Source organism: Dysidea avara, chromosome 4 (genome assembly GCF_963678975.1).
Source record: "Dysidea avara chromosome 4, odDysAvar1.4, whole genome shotgun sequence".
Lineage (NCBI taxonomy): Eukaryota > Metazoa > Porifera > Demospongiae > Dictyoceratida > Dysideidae > Dysidea > Dysidea avara.
The window spans coordinates 4,958,663-4,975,746 of record NC_089275.1 but is presented as its reverse complement, the minus strand read 5'-3'; the positions used below and the strand labels follow the sequence as shown (position 1 = coordinate 4,975,746).

At 39.1% G+C, this 17,084-nt stretch overlaps 1 protein-coding gene across 1 annotated transcript; it reads left to right on the top strand.

Moving 5' to 3' along the window:
* Positions 1-14,973: 14,973 nt before the first annotated feature.
* On the top strand, positions 14,974-16,551 carry LOC136252836 (uncharacterized). The gene has a single exon (XM_066045411.1). It carries the CDS (start codon positions 14,974-14,976, stop codon positions 16,549-16,551), a length of 1,578 nt encoding a protein of 525 aa, XP_065901483.1.
* The last annotated feature ends 533 nt before the right edge of the window (positions 16,552-17,084 follow it).

Below are 17,084 nucleotides of genomic sequence, written 5' to 3'. Positions count from 1 at the left end.
AGTGGACAAGTGAAAAGTGGTAAGTAGTGAATTTTTACAGTGTGACAATTAATACAATAAATCAAAGGTGCCCTTTACACCACACACTGTACATAGATATTGAAACAAAACTATCTGAGCTGCTTGCCAACACAGAAAATTTGTGAAAACTCAACAAGCATGAGAGGGTGTGACCATAACACAATTTGCTTACCTTGTGACCTACTAGTGGTTTGTGTGCATTGACAACATCATCCTAGACATTACATTCTTCCTACTTCATCCACCAACATATTCCAGCATAGTTTTTATTTCAGATCAATTCGTGATTGGAACGCTTTACCACCCAGGTTAATTGATCATGATAACATTGACCAATTTACTAATGAAATCCAGCAAATTTATAAGTCCTAACTTCTGTACGCATGTGATCATTGTAACTATGTTTGTAATTGCTAAATTTTTCCTGAGCTAATCAGCACTGAGTGCTGCCTGCTCAGTAATAATAATAAATAATAAACAAGCTCCTGTGGTCACACACGCATTCCTGTTATCGTGTTCGTCACTAGTTCACCAATTCGTTACATTACTAGTCGACAAATTCACAACCAATTGACAAAAAATTTCATTGAAAATAAGCTCGCGCTCGTAACTACGGACAGTATCTATGGTGACTGTTTAGTGCAAGCGAAACACGGATGGTTCTTGGAGCTTGTTACATCACGTTGGGAATTTGTACAGATGCATCACGTGAGTTACTTCCGTTTCCAATCTCGTTGTAAAGTATATTGTATTATTATTTTATTATTATTAGCACTTTACAGTGACCAGCACTGAAGGTCTGACAGCAACATGTGCTGCAGCCTTAGGATTACCTCACCTAATTTCAGGGACTTAGACCTAATGACTTGACTTACTGACTGACTGACTGATAAGGTGTAACAGAAAAGGGGCCAAAGTAAGGAAAAAATCCCTCCAACCCCAGGATTCGAACTGCAGGTCACCCAATGTCTAGTCGGGGCCACACTCAGTCTTCCTCCAGGAGGGATGGATTTTCGTCCTTAAACCTAAAGTATATCTATGGTTTTACCTCGCCAATACTGCCTCATCGTTGTCAGGGAAAATTGAGGCTGGCTTTTGGGTGATTTTATTCCATGGGCCATGCCTACTGCTTTGTGGACCCTACTATACAGTTACTATTGTACTGTATGATACACCACATTCTTCACTATAATATAGCTTTACCTGTACAAGCTGTATATCCACTATTTTATTAAGATTCAATTCAAGCATGGAATATGATCCATACTTGGCACAGTGTCCAGGGCTATCAGATCTTCCATCACCACCAATTACCAAGCCTTGCTGTTTCTCTTTCAGTTTACTAAGGAGTAGAAATTGGTTCTTCTCCCAAATAACATGAATGGCAGGGTGAAGGTATTTTTTCTGATGTCTAAAAAATGTTTTACTACTTATTGTAGCACAATTAATGGTCTTAAATACTCTGAGTGCCTTAGCTGGTAAAGAGCCAGTGAACAGAATAGCAGCAGATGTCAGAAGATTCCCAGCTGAAATGTTACGTATATATGGCTGGCTTTCCCAAACAAATGTATTGTTACACTGGCTGCATGCTTGCTTGATGCTGAGGAAACATCCAATCACATGGCGTTTGATGGAAATAAAGGTACTGCCACATGCAACACAGGTGGCAAACAGCAACATGAGAGCAGACTCAAACACCAGAAAAGTCTACTGGAATCTGTTCTTCATCTTCTGATGTAGTGGACTCCCAATCTATGGTGGATTCTGTAGGCTCTGTTTCACTCTCTTCTTCTGTCAATTCAAAAGTGTCTTCATCCTCAGCCACTGATGCTATCACTCCTTTTTTAGGAGTTAATGTCATCGGAATATGGAAGAGATTACACTGTACTCCTACGTCACGCATCAGTGGTGCTGCCTGGATGCCAATAACCATGCAGGTTCATATTACAAAGTAGTGCTGGACGATATAGATTTTTCTTATGTCATATGTCATGGCAAAATTTATTCACAATATGAATATATGTCACGATATAAACTTATAAACCATAATGCTTAAAATGTTTTTTTCTTTTTTCAGATGAGACTTGTAAATTTGTCACTGTACACACATCACAACACAAATGATACATGGTTACATTGCATACATTCTCTGCAACATAGGTGTACAACTTTATACAGTTAAAGGATTTTAAACAATTATCATTTGCTTACAATGAATAGGCATGAGGCTATTATGCTCCAAAAATTGAACATTATGCTTTTGAGCAGTGCTCGAAAAATCTCCTATTATGCTTTTGAGAATTACCCATTATTCCCAAAATTATGCCACATAATTGACTAATAATGCCAGTTTATTGCTGTATCAGACCATTTTCATTGATGTTTAAGCTTCAAATGGTCTTGAATTCCTTATCTGGTTGCTGTATTAGAGTATTTCATTTCAATGTAACTGCTTTATTAGAGTAAATGATATTCAGTGACTCTTCTATTAGAGTTTCTGACTGTTCTATTAGAGTACCTCGATCTTTTTAACGGAATTTCACAATCCACAGATTTTCCTACTGTTAAAGTTTTATAATCACCTCAAAATGCTAGCATAATTCCTGATTCCCACACATACCTATTATGCCCTACAAAAGGTATGTGTGGGAATCACACATACCTTTTGGCTTAGATCTTTCTAACTAAAAGAAAACAAAGAGTGGTAATCAATGGTACTTTTCAGATTGGGCCATTGTTACTTCTGGGGTTCCACAGGGAACTGTCTTGGGTCCACTTTTGTTTTTGATTTACGTAAATGATTTGGCCTCTGTTGTAAAACACTCCACTGTTAAAATGTTTGCTGATGACGTTTTACTTTATGCTCCAGCTAACACTCTCAAGGAATGTTCTTCCCTACAAAATGACCTCACTGCCATTTCTTCTTGGGCTAGTCGCTGGCAATCCCACCAAATGTGAAGCTTTGATGATTACTAACAAACACAAACCAATTCCATTTACATACTCCATTAACCATCAACCTATTTCATGGAGTAATCCTGTGAAGTATCTTGGTGTGCAGGTAGATTCCAAGTTAAACTGGTCTAAGCATTGCAAGTATGTTGTCAGTAAGGGCACCAAGTCTTTGAACTATTTACGTAGATCAATGTTTGGTTGCAACCATGCAGCTAAGTGTGCTGCATACAAAGCTATCATCCGGCCAACGCTAGAGTATGCTGCAGTCGTATGGAATCCCCATAATTTGGGAGATATCCAACTACGTACTAGAGTCCCTACAAAAGCGGGCAGCTCGATGGATCTGTGGGAGTCGCTGGAGTCCATCTACCAGCTCTTGGACCATTTCTTCAAATGATTGTTGCTCCCAACTTCACCTTCCTTCTCTCCAGTCAAGGCGAAGTTTCCTTTCGGTCAGTTTCCTCAATGACATATATCACCAGCAAACATCTATTACATTTAATAGTCATTGTTCATTTAATTCCATAGCATCTACCAGAAGTCACCATCTTTCACTAGTCCCTCCACAGTCCACCATTAATTCTAGGAGATATTCTTTTTTGTCAACACAACTTTCTTCTGGAACACTGTGCCATTACATATCCTTGAAGACAGTAATCGAAAGTCTTTCCGGCATCACCTTTATAATTACTTATGTGTCAAGTAACTTGTTAATCACTGTTTTGTGTTTTGTTCCGTACTGTTTAGTTTGTAGTGTACTGTATGTATATGTATATGTATGTTTGTTTTTTGTAGGTGGACACCTTGTACAGGTTTTGCCTTTTGTGTATGCCTTCCTTTTTGGTAAATTGATAGTAATAATAATAATGCCCGAAATTATGCCGGCATAATCGCCGCATCCCTAACAATGAATGGCTAGTGTTTGTGCCATCACAGGCCAGTCTTCAGTTTCACCAATAACTTCGTCTTCACTACCTTTATCTTCTTCGTTTAGTAACAGTGGTTCTTCATTTAAATTTTCAAAGAGAAAAAGCATTCTGTCCACGTTCTCTTGTAGCAAGCAATTTCGTTTTTCTGTTACCAAATTTCCAGCCACACTGAACAATCTCTCTGATGGACAACTGGTAGCTGTAATGCAATACAACTTTCTGACAAGCTGTGAAAGGTAAGGAAATGTCGCTCTTCGTTGCTTCCACCATTCAAGAGGGTTTTTGTCCAAATCAAGCTGTTCTTCTGCAGTATACCATTGAACCTATACTCGAGATTGTTCTTCTGCATGCAGTCCTGGTTGAAGATGCCTCACTGCAACTATTGAAGAGCTCACCCAGCATGGCTGGAACACGCCCCTTCTTTTTAGGTGGTGGAGGGTCTTCATTTAGGTTAACAACTAAGTCTGCAGTTGGAGGGTAAGATGTTGTTATACATTCTTCAATCAAATCAGTAAGTTCTTCTCGAATATTCAACATCACTGCGGTCTTCTCACTTTCTGTCAAGTAGGGCTGCTCCTTAAATCTTGGGTCTAAAAATGATGTCATCTTAAGCAAACTTTCAAGTGCATGTTCTTGGTATCAAATTGAAAGATCCTGAGCTATACTCTCTTTAATGCTTTGTAACACAGGGGGATCCTCTTCCTTCATTTTGAGGGAATTGAGCAACAGCTGCTGTAGCACTGGAAACATACAGGAAACTGGCATATTTACTGCCACTCAATAAGTCAGTAGCCTTTTTAATAGCATTCAAAACACTGGCCAGTTCTTCTAAAATGGTGAATTCATCTGGTGTAAGTATCAGAGTACGATTACTTCTGTTTTCAGTAAGTACAGCACAAACCACTAATCTTTGTTCCAATATCCTTTCAATCATGGACAATGTGCTACCCCAGCTCGTTACACAGTCCTGTATTAATTTGTGTTGTTAAATTTTCCAACTGCTGCTATTTTTCTCTTAACGCATATGTCATTTTGTAGGATCGATGAATAAAGCCAACTGATTTATGGCAATGGGCCAATGCTGTTGATACTCTCCTAACATCAAAACATTTTTTAACTCCCAGTTGTAATGTGTGTCTAATACAAGGAATGTGTAATATTTCCAAGTGATCCACACAAGAATTCTTTATATTGCCTCCATTATCAGTGGTAGCAAACAATACCCTTTCCCCAATCTGCCATCTATCAAACCCTTCCTGTATCACTGTTGCTAATGATTCTGCATCATGGCCGCCTAGAACTTCTACAGTCTCTAAGCATTTGGAATTGAATTTAAAGTCCCTACTGACAAAATGACAGGTAAGTGATAGGTAGGAACGATTCTGATGTGATGTTGACCAAATATCTGTTGTGATGCTAAAACTGGTTGGGTTCAATAACTGAGACTTCGGAGATTTTGCTTCTTGGTTATACATGTGGGGGATTTCTGTCCTTGATAGGTGATTTCTACTAGGCATTTGAAATCGTGGCTCTAAAGTATATAATAGCTTGTGAAACCCAATTCCCTCTACAACACTTACTGTCTGCATATCTAGGCATACAAATTCTGTGACAGCGAAAACTAATTCCTTGTGGCGCTTACTGTTTCGAGGGGTTTTACTCTTTTCACCACCTTTCATAACCCTTACGTAATATTAAGCTCAAAAGCATCCAGACTTCCTACTGTAGTTGTTGCTCTCTCTCTTCTACTTTAGGGCACGCATCTAGTAGTTGCCACGAGTAGTCGACTTTAGGGGATGCGTCCAGTAGTTGCCGCCAATAGTAGACTTTAGGGGAAGCGTCCAGTAGTTTCCACGAGTAGTAGACTTTAGGGGAAGCGTCTAGTAGTGTTAGCGTTAGGGTTAGGATTAGAGTTCAGCTTTGGTTTCTTCTTCACCTTTAGGGTTAGGTTCTTCTTACTATATACAGCTTATTTTGTTAGTCACATTTATAAGATACAAAAGAAGGGAATCAAGGGAGCTAGCAGCGGTAGCATAATCGGTAGCACGCTGGACATCGAACTGGGATCCTGGGTTCAATCCCCCCTCAATACTGCACTTTTTTTTTGCCTTTTTGGTTCACCGTTTTTTGTCTAAGTAGTTTAGTTGTAGAGTAATTTGTATCTAATCAAAAACAGCTAAGCTGTAAAAAAAGGTGCGGCCCCAAAAAGGCCATGGTGAAAAAAGATGTGAAATCCAAGGTGGCGGCCAAGAAATGGCTGTGATGGTAGGTTAATGGTAAAAATTTTAATAACGACAATTCAGGTGAATTTTGTGCCAATTGACCAAGCGGCACTAAATTCACCTGAATTGTCGTGGGTGAATTTTGTGCCAATTGACCAAGCGGCACCAAATTCACCTGAATTGTCGTTATTAAATTTTTTACCATTAACCTACCATTACAGCCATTTCTTGGCCGCCACCTTGGATTTTACATCTTTTTTCGCCATGGCCTTTTTGGGGCCGCACCTTTTTTACAGCTTAGCTGTTTTTGATTAAATTTCACTTCTTTTTGTATTTGTATACCCCAAACCCAGCCTATGGCCGGCTTTGGGACTTTTTAAAGCTATCTTTTTTTCTTTACCACAGGAAGAAGAAAAGACGAAACAGATGTACTTTAAATATTTTATCAGTAAATGTACAAATTATATATATAATACATAATTATTACAGAACTCTCCATGGTGGTTTCTTTATAACTGAACACTCTACAAAGTGACTTCTTCTAGCTGATATTTCTACAGGGTGATTTGTTTGTAGCTGAACTCTCTACATGATGGTTTCTTCGCAGCTGAACTATCTACAAGGTAACTTCTTCTAGCTGATGTCTCTACAGTGTCACTTGTTTGTAGTTGAACTCTCTACATTATGGTTTCTTTGTAGCTGAACTCTCTACAAAGTAACTTCTTCTAGTTGATGTCTCTACAGGGTCAACTGAACTCTCTACATGGTGGTTTCTTTGCAACTGAACTCTCTACAAGGTGGCTTCTTCTAGCTGATATTTCTACAGGATTTGTTTGTACTGTAGCTGAACTCTCTACATGATGGTTTTCTTTGCAGCTGAACTCTCTACAAGGTAACTTCTTCTAGATGATGTCTCTACAGGGTCACTTGTTTGTAGTTGAACTCTCTACATGATGGTTTCTTTGTAGCTGAACTCTCTACATGATGGTTTCTTTGTAGCTGAACTCTCTACATGATGGTTTCTTTGTAGCTGAACTCTCTACAAAGTAACTTCTTCTAGCTGATGTCTCTACAGGGTCACTAGTTTGTAGCTGAACTCTCTACATGGTGGTTTCTTTGTAACTGAACTCTCTACAAGGTGACTTCTTCTAGCTGATCTTTCTACAAGGTGATTTGTTATAGTTGAACTCTCTACATGATGGTTTCTTTGCAGCTGAATTCTCTACAAGGTAACTTCTTTAGCTGATCTCTGTACAGGGTGATTTGTTTGTAGCTGAACTCTCTACAGGTGATTTGTTTGCAGTTGAACTCTCTACATGATGATTTCTTTGTAGCTGAACTCTCCACAAGGTAATTTCTTCTATCTGATCTCTCTACATGGTGGTTTCTTTGTAGCTGAACTCTCTACCAGGTGATTTCTTCTAGCTGATCTCTCTATAGGGTGAACTGTTTGTAGCTGAACTCTCTACATGGTGCATAGTTTCTTTGTAACTGAACTCTCTACAATGTGACTTCTTCTTGCTGAACTCTCTACAGGGTGAATTGTTTGTAGCTGATTTCTCTACAGGATGATTTGTTTGTAGCTGAACTCTCTACATGGTGGTTTCTTTGTAGCTGAACTCTCTACAAGGTAACTTTTTCTAGCTGATCTCTCTACAGGGTGAACTGTTTGCAGCCGAACTCTCTGCAGGGTGATTTAAACACCCTACAGGGTGACTTCTTTGCAGCTGAACTCTCTACATGATGGTTTATTTGTAACTGAACTCTCTACAAGGTAACTTCTTCTAGCTGAACTCTCTGCAGTGTGATATTTTTGTAGATGATCTCTCTACAGAGTGATTTGTTTGCAGCTGACCTCTCTACATGATGGTTTCTTTATAGCTAAATGCTCTACAAGGTAACTTTTTCTAGCTGATCTCTCTACAGGGTGAACTGTTTGCAGCCGAACTCTCTGCAGGGTGATTTAAATGCTCTACAGGGTGACTCCTTTGCAGCTGAACTCTCTACATGATGGTTTATTTGTATCTGAACTCTCTACAAGGTAATTTCTTCTAGCTGATCTTTCTACAGGGCGGTTTGTAGCTGAATTCTCTACAGGGTGATTTATTTGCAGCTGAACTCTCTATAGGGTGAATTTTTCTAGCTGAACTCTCTACAGGGTGATCTTTTCGTAGCTGAACTCTCTCCAGGATGATTGTTTCAGCTGAACTCTCTACATGATGGTTTCTGTGTAGCTGAACTCTCTACAAGGTGACTTCTTCTAGCTGATCTCTCTACAGGGTGATTTGTTTGCAGCTGAACTCTCTACATGGTGCATAGTTTCTTTGTAACTGAACTCTCTACAATGTGGCTTCTTCTAGCTGATCTCTCTACAGGGTGATTTGTTTCTAGGTGAACTCTCTACAGGGTGACTTGCCTGTAGCTGAATTGTCTATCAGATTAACTGGTTGTAGCTGAATTCCCTACAGAATAACTTGCAATGTAATATAATTCTTTAATGGAGTAAGTTATAAACGTAGCCGAATGCTCTATTAGGTTGACTGTTCTATTAGAGTATCTCGATCTCGCATTTTCAACACGTAGTTGGCTTTCGAATCCTGACTCAGTGGTTTGTAATCCCATTTTTCTGTACTACTGCAAGGACTTTCTATGATGATTATTCCAGCTACACACCGATTTTCAGCTCATTGCTCTAAGCGGTTTGCCTGGTAGGCGTGAAAACTAATAGTTTTATATTCATAAAAATCGATTGCATAATTGTGACACAGGTTGGGTTTTGTGTCATATCTCCATGGTCTTTATCTCAATTCCTTTCAAACCACAACAATGCACTCCTACGATGGTTACTCCATCTACATATAAATTTTCAACTCATTCCTCCGAGGGGTTTACCCTGTAGGCGTGACAGACCTTCGACCTTATTTTACGCACATAATAGGTCATAACTCCGTGTATGTTCATCGGATTCCTACCAAAGTTGGTACTGAGATCCGCCTTAATAAGCCCTTCAAGTGTGCCAAATTTCAGCACTATCCGAGTACGCATTCGTGTTTTATGTAAATATTTTAATAACGACAATTCAGCTGAATTTGGTGCCGCTTGGTATTGGCACAAAATTCACCTGAATTGTCATTATTAAAATTTTTACCATTAACCTACCATCACAGCCATTTCTTGGCCGCCACCTTGGATTTCACATCTTTTTTCACCATAGCCTGTCTGAGGGCTGCACTTTTTTAACAGCTTGGCTGTTTTGGATTAGTTCTTTTTGTATTTGTATACCCCAAACCGGCCTATGGCCGGCTTTAGGGCTTTTTTTAACCTATCATTTTTTCTTTACTACAGGAAAAAGAAAAGATGAAGCAGGGTGATTTCTTTGTAGCTGACCTGTCTACAAGGTTATCCTTCTAGCTGATCTCTCTACCGGATGACTTGTTTGTAGCTGAACTCTCTACAGGGTGGTTTGTTTGTAGCTGAATTTTCTACAGGGCGATTTGTTTGCAGCTGAACTCTCTACATGGTAGTTTCTTTGTAGCTGAACTATCTACAATGTAACTTCTTCTAGCTGAACTCTCTACAGGGTGACTTTTTTCTAGCTAATCTCTCTACAGGGTGACTTGTTTGTAGCTGAACTCTCTACAGGGTGATTTGTTTGTAGCTGAACTCTCTACAAGGTAACTTCTTCTAGCTGATCTTTCTACAGGGTGATTTGTTTGTAGCTGAACTCTCTACAGGGTGATTTGTTTGTAGCTGAACTCTCTACAAGGTAACTTCTTCTAGCTGATCTTTCTATAGGGTGATTTGTTTGTAGCTGAATTCTCTACAGGGTGACTTGTTTCTAGCTGATCTCTGTACAGGGTGACTTGTTCCTAGCTGAACTCTCTACAGGTGATTTGTTTGCAGCTGAACTCTCTTACATGGTGGTTTATTTGTAGCTGAACTCTCTACAAGGTGACTTCTTCTAGTTGATCTCTCTACAAGATGACTTGTTTCTAACTGAACTTTCTACAATGTGATCTGTTCATAGCGGAACTCTCTACTGGGTGATTTGTTTGCAGCTGAACTCTTTGCATGATTGTTTCTTTGTAACTGAACTCTCTACAAGGTAACTTCTTCTAGCTGATCTCTCTACAGGGCAATTTGTTTGAGCTGAACTCTCTACATGATGATTTCTTTGTAGCTGAACTCTCTATTAGGTACCATCTTCTGGCTGATCTGACTACAGGGTGACTTGTTTGTAGCTGAATTCCCTACAGAATAACTTGCAATGTAATATAATTGAGTAAATTATAAATGCAGCTGAATGCTTTATTAGGGTGACTGTTCTATTAGAGTATCTCGATCTCGCATTTGCTACACGTAGTTGCCTTTCGAATCATAACTAGGTGGTTTGTAATCCGATTCTTCCGTACTACTGCAAGGACTTTCTATGATGATTATTCCAGCTACATACTGATTTTCAGCTCATTGCTCTAAGCGGTTTACCTGATAGACACGAAAACTAATAGCTTTTTTATTCATAAAAATCGATCGCGTAATTTTGACACAGGTCGGGTTTTGTGTCATATCTCCGTGGTCTTTATCCCGATTTCTTTCAAACCACAAAAAGGCACTCCTACAATGGTTGCTCCATGTACATAGCAATTTTCAACGATTCCTCAAAGGAGTTTACCCTGTAGGCGTGAAAGACCTTCGACTTTATTTTACGCAAATAATCGGTAATAACTCCGTGAATGTTCAACGGGTTCCTATCAAAGTTGGTACAGAGATCCGCCTTAATGAGCCCTTTAAGTGTGCCAAATTTCAGCCCGATCCGAGCACGCATTCGTGTTTTATGGCGGATTTTGCGAAGTGTCGAAATGAAGAAGTAGAAGAAGAAAAAAACGAAGAAATTAAAACGAAATTTTGTTCGCTCATATCTCGGAAATGGCTGGAGCGATTTTCTTCAAATGTGGTGTGTAGACTCCCCTTGCTGGCCGACACCTCTCTAGCGAATTTGGTTCCAATCGGATAAGGGATCACAGAGCTACATAGGTGTGAAAATTGCGTTTTCTTTCTTCCTGTTAATATACTCACGGGTGGCACGCCGGCTTCTTGGGCCGCACGACACACTACCGTGTGTCTTGATTGTAACTGTATTATAAAAGAAAAAATTTTTTTTGTCTAAGTTCTGTAGGGTCATGAAATAGGGTGGAAAGAGTGATACCCCTGTTTCGAGGAAGCGGATTGGAAGTTTGCGTAAGCTGTAAAATCTTCTTTTGCCTCGACTCGGAGGGATTCGAACTACTGCTCTCAGTACTCTGCTCACTAATTCGCTGCTTCTCCTTGAATGCTGTAAATAATTCTGGGTGGCGCTTTTCCAAATGATACGTTATTATTATTATTGATGATAGTAAACAAAGATTTTTAAACTTTGGGAAATATGTTTTTTCACTTAGCACCTTTCTTCATCATGAAAACAAGTGTTCAATAAATTTACACAATTTTTATTGTTCACAAATATTTCACCCATTATATCGATTTAATACTGTAAAATTAGGTTTGTGCGAAAATGTGGAATACTTGCAATGCACAATAAATAAAATATTTGGTGATGTACATTACTCAGTTACACAAAATGTTTTACCTTCTATTGCCTTCAGATAAGAAGACAATTTTTCCAAATCATTTCCATCCATTTTCCGTATTGAGTGCTTTATATTGCTGATATCTTTTAGGGTAACAATCTTCCCAGTTGATTGTGATAGGTGCTGCTGAAGTAGCTTATTGTTCACCCTTAATTTTAACAATTCAGCAGCTTCATTCCGTTAAGATGGTGTCAACTTTCATTGTCGGGGTAAATGATCATAAATAGCCTTTTAGAAAAAAATTACATGTACACACGTAATAGAAATAGCCCAATGCATGATGTAATTAATTTCTAGCATACTGTACCTTGCTGACTTCATGATTGTGAGTATTGCAGACGTCTGTGACCTCCAGGCACTGGCCATCTTCACTTAAGTTAAGCTTTTTACAAGCTTTGCAATTCTGCTTAATTGTGCTGCACATAATATTATACCGGCGTAGCATCATCAGCTAAATAAGTTTCGACCACTTAGTTGCTATACCTGTGACAAGGTCTCTGGCCAGATCCTTTGCTGTGGAACGGCTTTCCACCAAGATTGCACGTAAGGTGCAAAGAATAATAATGTAATTTTTCATTTGCTTTCTGTATTCTCTTCGGTGTTCTTTTCCGAGCAGCATCCAGCGTCCGCGAGTCAGTGTAGGCTAACTGCACATTATTCCCTTGTTGGTACGCAGTAATCTTCTCCTTCAGCTGCTCGTAAGACGAAAACTTCTCACCAAGAACAAAGTTTACGCTGTCACACTCCTCTTCAACAGCCCCTAACACTCCCTCCCGCTCAGAGTAACTTTCTTCCATTTAAACCATACAGCACGATATAGGTACAGGCGACAGGCGGCCCAGTCTATAGTTCAACTGAAATACCGCGTGTTGAAGCATCACATCACGTGATGGAGTGACGGAGCTGTAGCATTGGCAAACCACCTTAGGCTGCCGGAGCTCTAGAAACACCGTTATTATTATTATTGGGGGTACAGGTAAGGAGGCAAAGCCTGTAAAAACCTGATCTAAACAATCAAACTACTACAAAAATAACTATACAATATCATACTGGTAATCATAATAAAATCTATCTAGGTGTGTCTTAAACAAATTGGTTGAATTAACTTTAACTGAGTCATATGGGAGTCCATTCCAATCATTTATAATTCTTACTGAATAAAAGTGACGGCGTGGAAAGCATGTAGCGTGTGGTTTATAGATCTTTAAATCATATTAACATCCATTTGTGCTAAGACTATGGAACACATTATTTACCACTCCATTATGAACCATCTTAACCAACATAACGTTTTAATTGAAAATCAACATGGCTTTCGATCACAGCACTCCTGTGTCACTCAACTCATCACTTTGACTGAAGACATATCCTACGCTCTTGACCATCAAAAGCAAATTGATATAATCCTTCTAGACTTTTCTAAAGCATTTGATACAGTTCCACATCAACGACTTCTGACTAAATTAAAGCATTATGGAATTGGCGACAGTACTCTTGCATGGATTGAATCCTGGCTCACTAGACGTTCACAATGTGTAGTTTTGGATGGTGAAACCTCAAACCCTGTACCTGTTTTGTCAGGGGTCCCTCAAGGAACTGTCCTGGGTCCCCTGATGTTTTTACTGTATATAAACGACATAGCAAATGATACTGATTCTCCTCTTCGGATGTTCGCAGATGATTGTCTACTTTACAGAATAATCAATAGCAGAGAAGACACCATCCAGCTCCAACAAGATCTGAACAAGTTATCTGAATGGGCTAACACCTGGCAACTGAACTTTAATGTCATCAAATGTGCTGTAGTGCAATGCACAAGGAATACTTCACCCATCACACATAATTACATACTGAACGGCCATATATTAGAAACATCTGAGCAACACTCTTATCTGGGCATCTGGCTAGGGTCTTCCTCTCTGAGCAAAGAAGAGTTAAGACCCGGGATTTGCGTTGCTGTGATTATTTATATCGACGAGACACCTCTAATACGAAGGGTGCATCAACAGAGTCGCCTCTATCGAACGTTTAGTGACAAAGGTCAACATGAGCAAGCCGCCAACTACTGACAGGAATAGCGTGAAGCGAAAGAAACCTGATGATAACGTCTCCCCTGATACTCTAAGGGCTCAGGCCCTAAGTAAGACCGTTGATATGTGTGCATGTTGTAATAAACTTTGTACTAGTACGGGTAAAAACAGCGAAGCAATACAGTGTGACCTATGTTACTCATGGGTACACGCAACTTGTGAAGGTACCTCAAAAAGCAATTTCAAGTCTCTCAATGAAATCTTATCAGTCAACAATGATAACATTATCTACTTGTGTAAAACCAACAAGTGCAATGTGCGTTTCAAACAGCTGCTAGCTTCTAAAATTGGTCCCTGTGATCAACCTGAAGTTTCCGACCTTTCTTCAAAGGTCGATAACCTTGCTACTCGTAGTGCAAAGCTTGAAAAAGACCTAGCAGAAACAATTGCTTTTATCAAAAACGTCAGCACTTCTGCTGACAAATCAGTCGACACTGACAAGGGAGCCATAGTATCTGCAGCCAGTAGCAGGCCCTTGGCTTCAACCTCCAATATGAACTCATCAAATGACCGTAGATTTAATGTTGTGGTATACGGAATTGAAGAATGTCCTACTAATACAATCAGACCGGCTCGTCTCCAAAAAGATTTTGACTCTGTGTCATCGATCTTCAGTGGACTGGGTGTTACTCCTGACCCTGGGACCATTGTGGACTGCTATCGGCTTGGAAAATTCAAAGTACAATCGCCAAGACCAAGGCCTATTCTTGTCAAATTCCGTAGTGTTATTCACGTCAACCAAGTCCTAGCCAACAAGAGATCCTTATCAACTCCGGTTTTTATAAAACCTGACCTGTCTCCGGAGGAAAGGACAAGGGAGGCAGTCTTGCTGAAGGAAAGGTGGGAATTGTTACAGAAAGGGTACAGTCGAAGTATCATCAGGATACGTAACAACAGCATCTTTGTGAATAACCAATTATATGGCCAAGTCAAAAACTCTTTCTTTCAGACCTGTCCTACCAGTCTACCTCAAGCCCCTACAGACCAACCTGTCGCTGCCTCACAACTTATGGACCAACTAACACCATTAATAACCTTAGCATCTCCTGATCCCTCATCTGCTACCAGTAACCAGCCCAAGTGACTAGATCATGTATGTTTAATGAACACTCGTAGTATAGTCAATAAAATGGATTTGTTTCAGAACTATGTATACTCTATTTCTCCTGATATTATCGCAGTAACTGAGACTTGGTTATCTGAAAAAATATTTGATAATGAAATTTTACCTAACAACTATACAATCATTCGGAAAGATCGCAAAACTCTTGGTGGTGGAGTAATGTTTGCTGTTAAATCTTCTAAACCATATCAAGTGTTACAATCCCCTACCAACCTAGAGATGCTAACTATCAGTATTGGATCTACTTTACCAACTGTGTATTGCTTAGGATATATTCCTCCTGATTCATCGGTTGATTATTGCCAAGAATTTCTGAGCTACATTAACACCCTCAGGGATCTTACTGGCCATTTAATTCTACTGGGAGATTTCAATCTAGGAGATATCAACTGGGATTCCCTATGTGGTCAATCCCCCTTTTCATCAAATTTCTGTGACGTTGTATTTGACCTTAACCTTGTTCAAATGATAGATGAACCTACTCATATAGCTGGTAACATACTTGACCTAGTCCTAACCAATGCTCCTGACAATATTTTGAATCTAAGAATACACTGTGATCCTCCTTTACCTATCCCATCAGACCATTTTGTCATAACCTTTGATTCTCATTCATCATTGAACAATGACAGTGACCAAAGGGCTACACCAATTCTAAATTACTCTAAAGGTAACTACAATGACCTGTGTTACTTTTTATATAACTCTGATTTCACACCTTGTCTCATGTCTGAAGATATTGAATTTGTGTGGTCATACCTTAGCAACACCATTAAAGATGCTCTACCACATTTTATTCTCATAACTACAATTAAACCTAATAGTCAGCCCGTGTGGTTCAATTCCGACATTAGACACCACATCAACTGTCTACGCTCTCTTAGACGTAAATTTAACAACAACTCTACTGAATACAATAAAAATAAGCTGGAAACCTCCCAAAACCTGCTTCAAGCAAAGATCAGCAATGCTAAAATGACATATGAATCCAATTTAGTCACTACATCTGACAATTCCAAAATTTACAAATATATCAGAGGGTTTACAAAATCCAAATCTATCCCCTCCACTATGTATCACAATTCTACGACATTCGACTGTGATAATGATAAAGCCAATGCTTTCAACAATTACTTTTACTCAATTTTTAATAACACTTCCACTGATTTACCGCCTTCTTTTAACTCCTATTGTCCTGCATCACTCTGTCATATTACAATCACTGAAGCTGATGTCTATGAAGCATTGGTAAGCTTAGACACATCCAAGGCCATGGGCCCAGACGGCATCCCACCCATTCTACTTTCTAAGTGTGCTTCGGTCCTCTATAAACCTCTTCACTATTTTTTCAATCTAACATTAAAATTTGGTTATCTTCCTTGTGAATGGAAAGTTCACAAAATAATTCCTGTGTTTAAATCCGGTGACCCTACCCATATCAACAACTACCGACCGATATCCTTACTCAGTAATACTTCTAAAGTGTTGGAACGAATACTGCATGATGAAATTATTGGACATGTTACTAGCAGAATAAATCCTGACCAGTTTGGATTTATTCAGAATCATTCATCAGTACAATAACTCCTTTTAGTTTTATCTGACATTTTTACCTCTCGTCATCAGCTGGATATCATTTATCTGGATATCACCAAGGCTTTTGATACTATTTCTCATTCACATCTACTTCACAAACTTCGTATGTTCGATATTGGCGGTGAACTCTGGTCATGGTTTCAGGCATATGTTACTAATAGGTCTCAATTTGTATCAATCAATGGCTGTAATTCCAATCTTCTCCCTGTTGAATCAGGAGTACCTCAGTGTAGTATACTTGGTCCTTTATTATTCATTATTTACATGAATGATATCTCCTGTGCCATCACTTACAGTAAAATCTTTCTTTTTGCAGATAATACAAAATGCTTTAAACATATCAAAGTACCAAGCGACATCCAGCTCTTACAACATGATTTAAACTGCTTATCAAATTGGAGCACAACATCTCTATTGTCATTTCATTCCTCTAAAAGTACCCATCTGTCGTTTAAATGTAAATTTACATCCACTTATAACATCAATGGTAATCCTATAAACACTTCCCATTTGCATAAAGA

Bases quoted from the DNA above. Each gene is read 5' to 3' on its own strand.
- LOC136252836 (XM_066045411.1), top strand. From the start codon at position 14,974: ATGGATTTGTTTCAGAACTATGTATACTCTATTTCTCCTGATATTATC.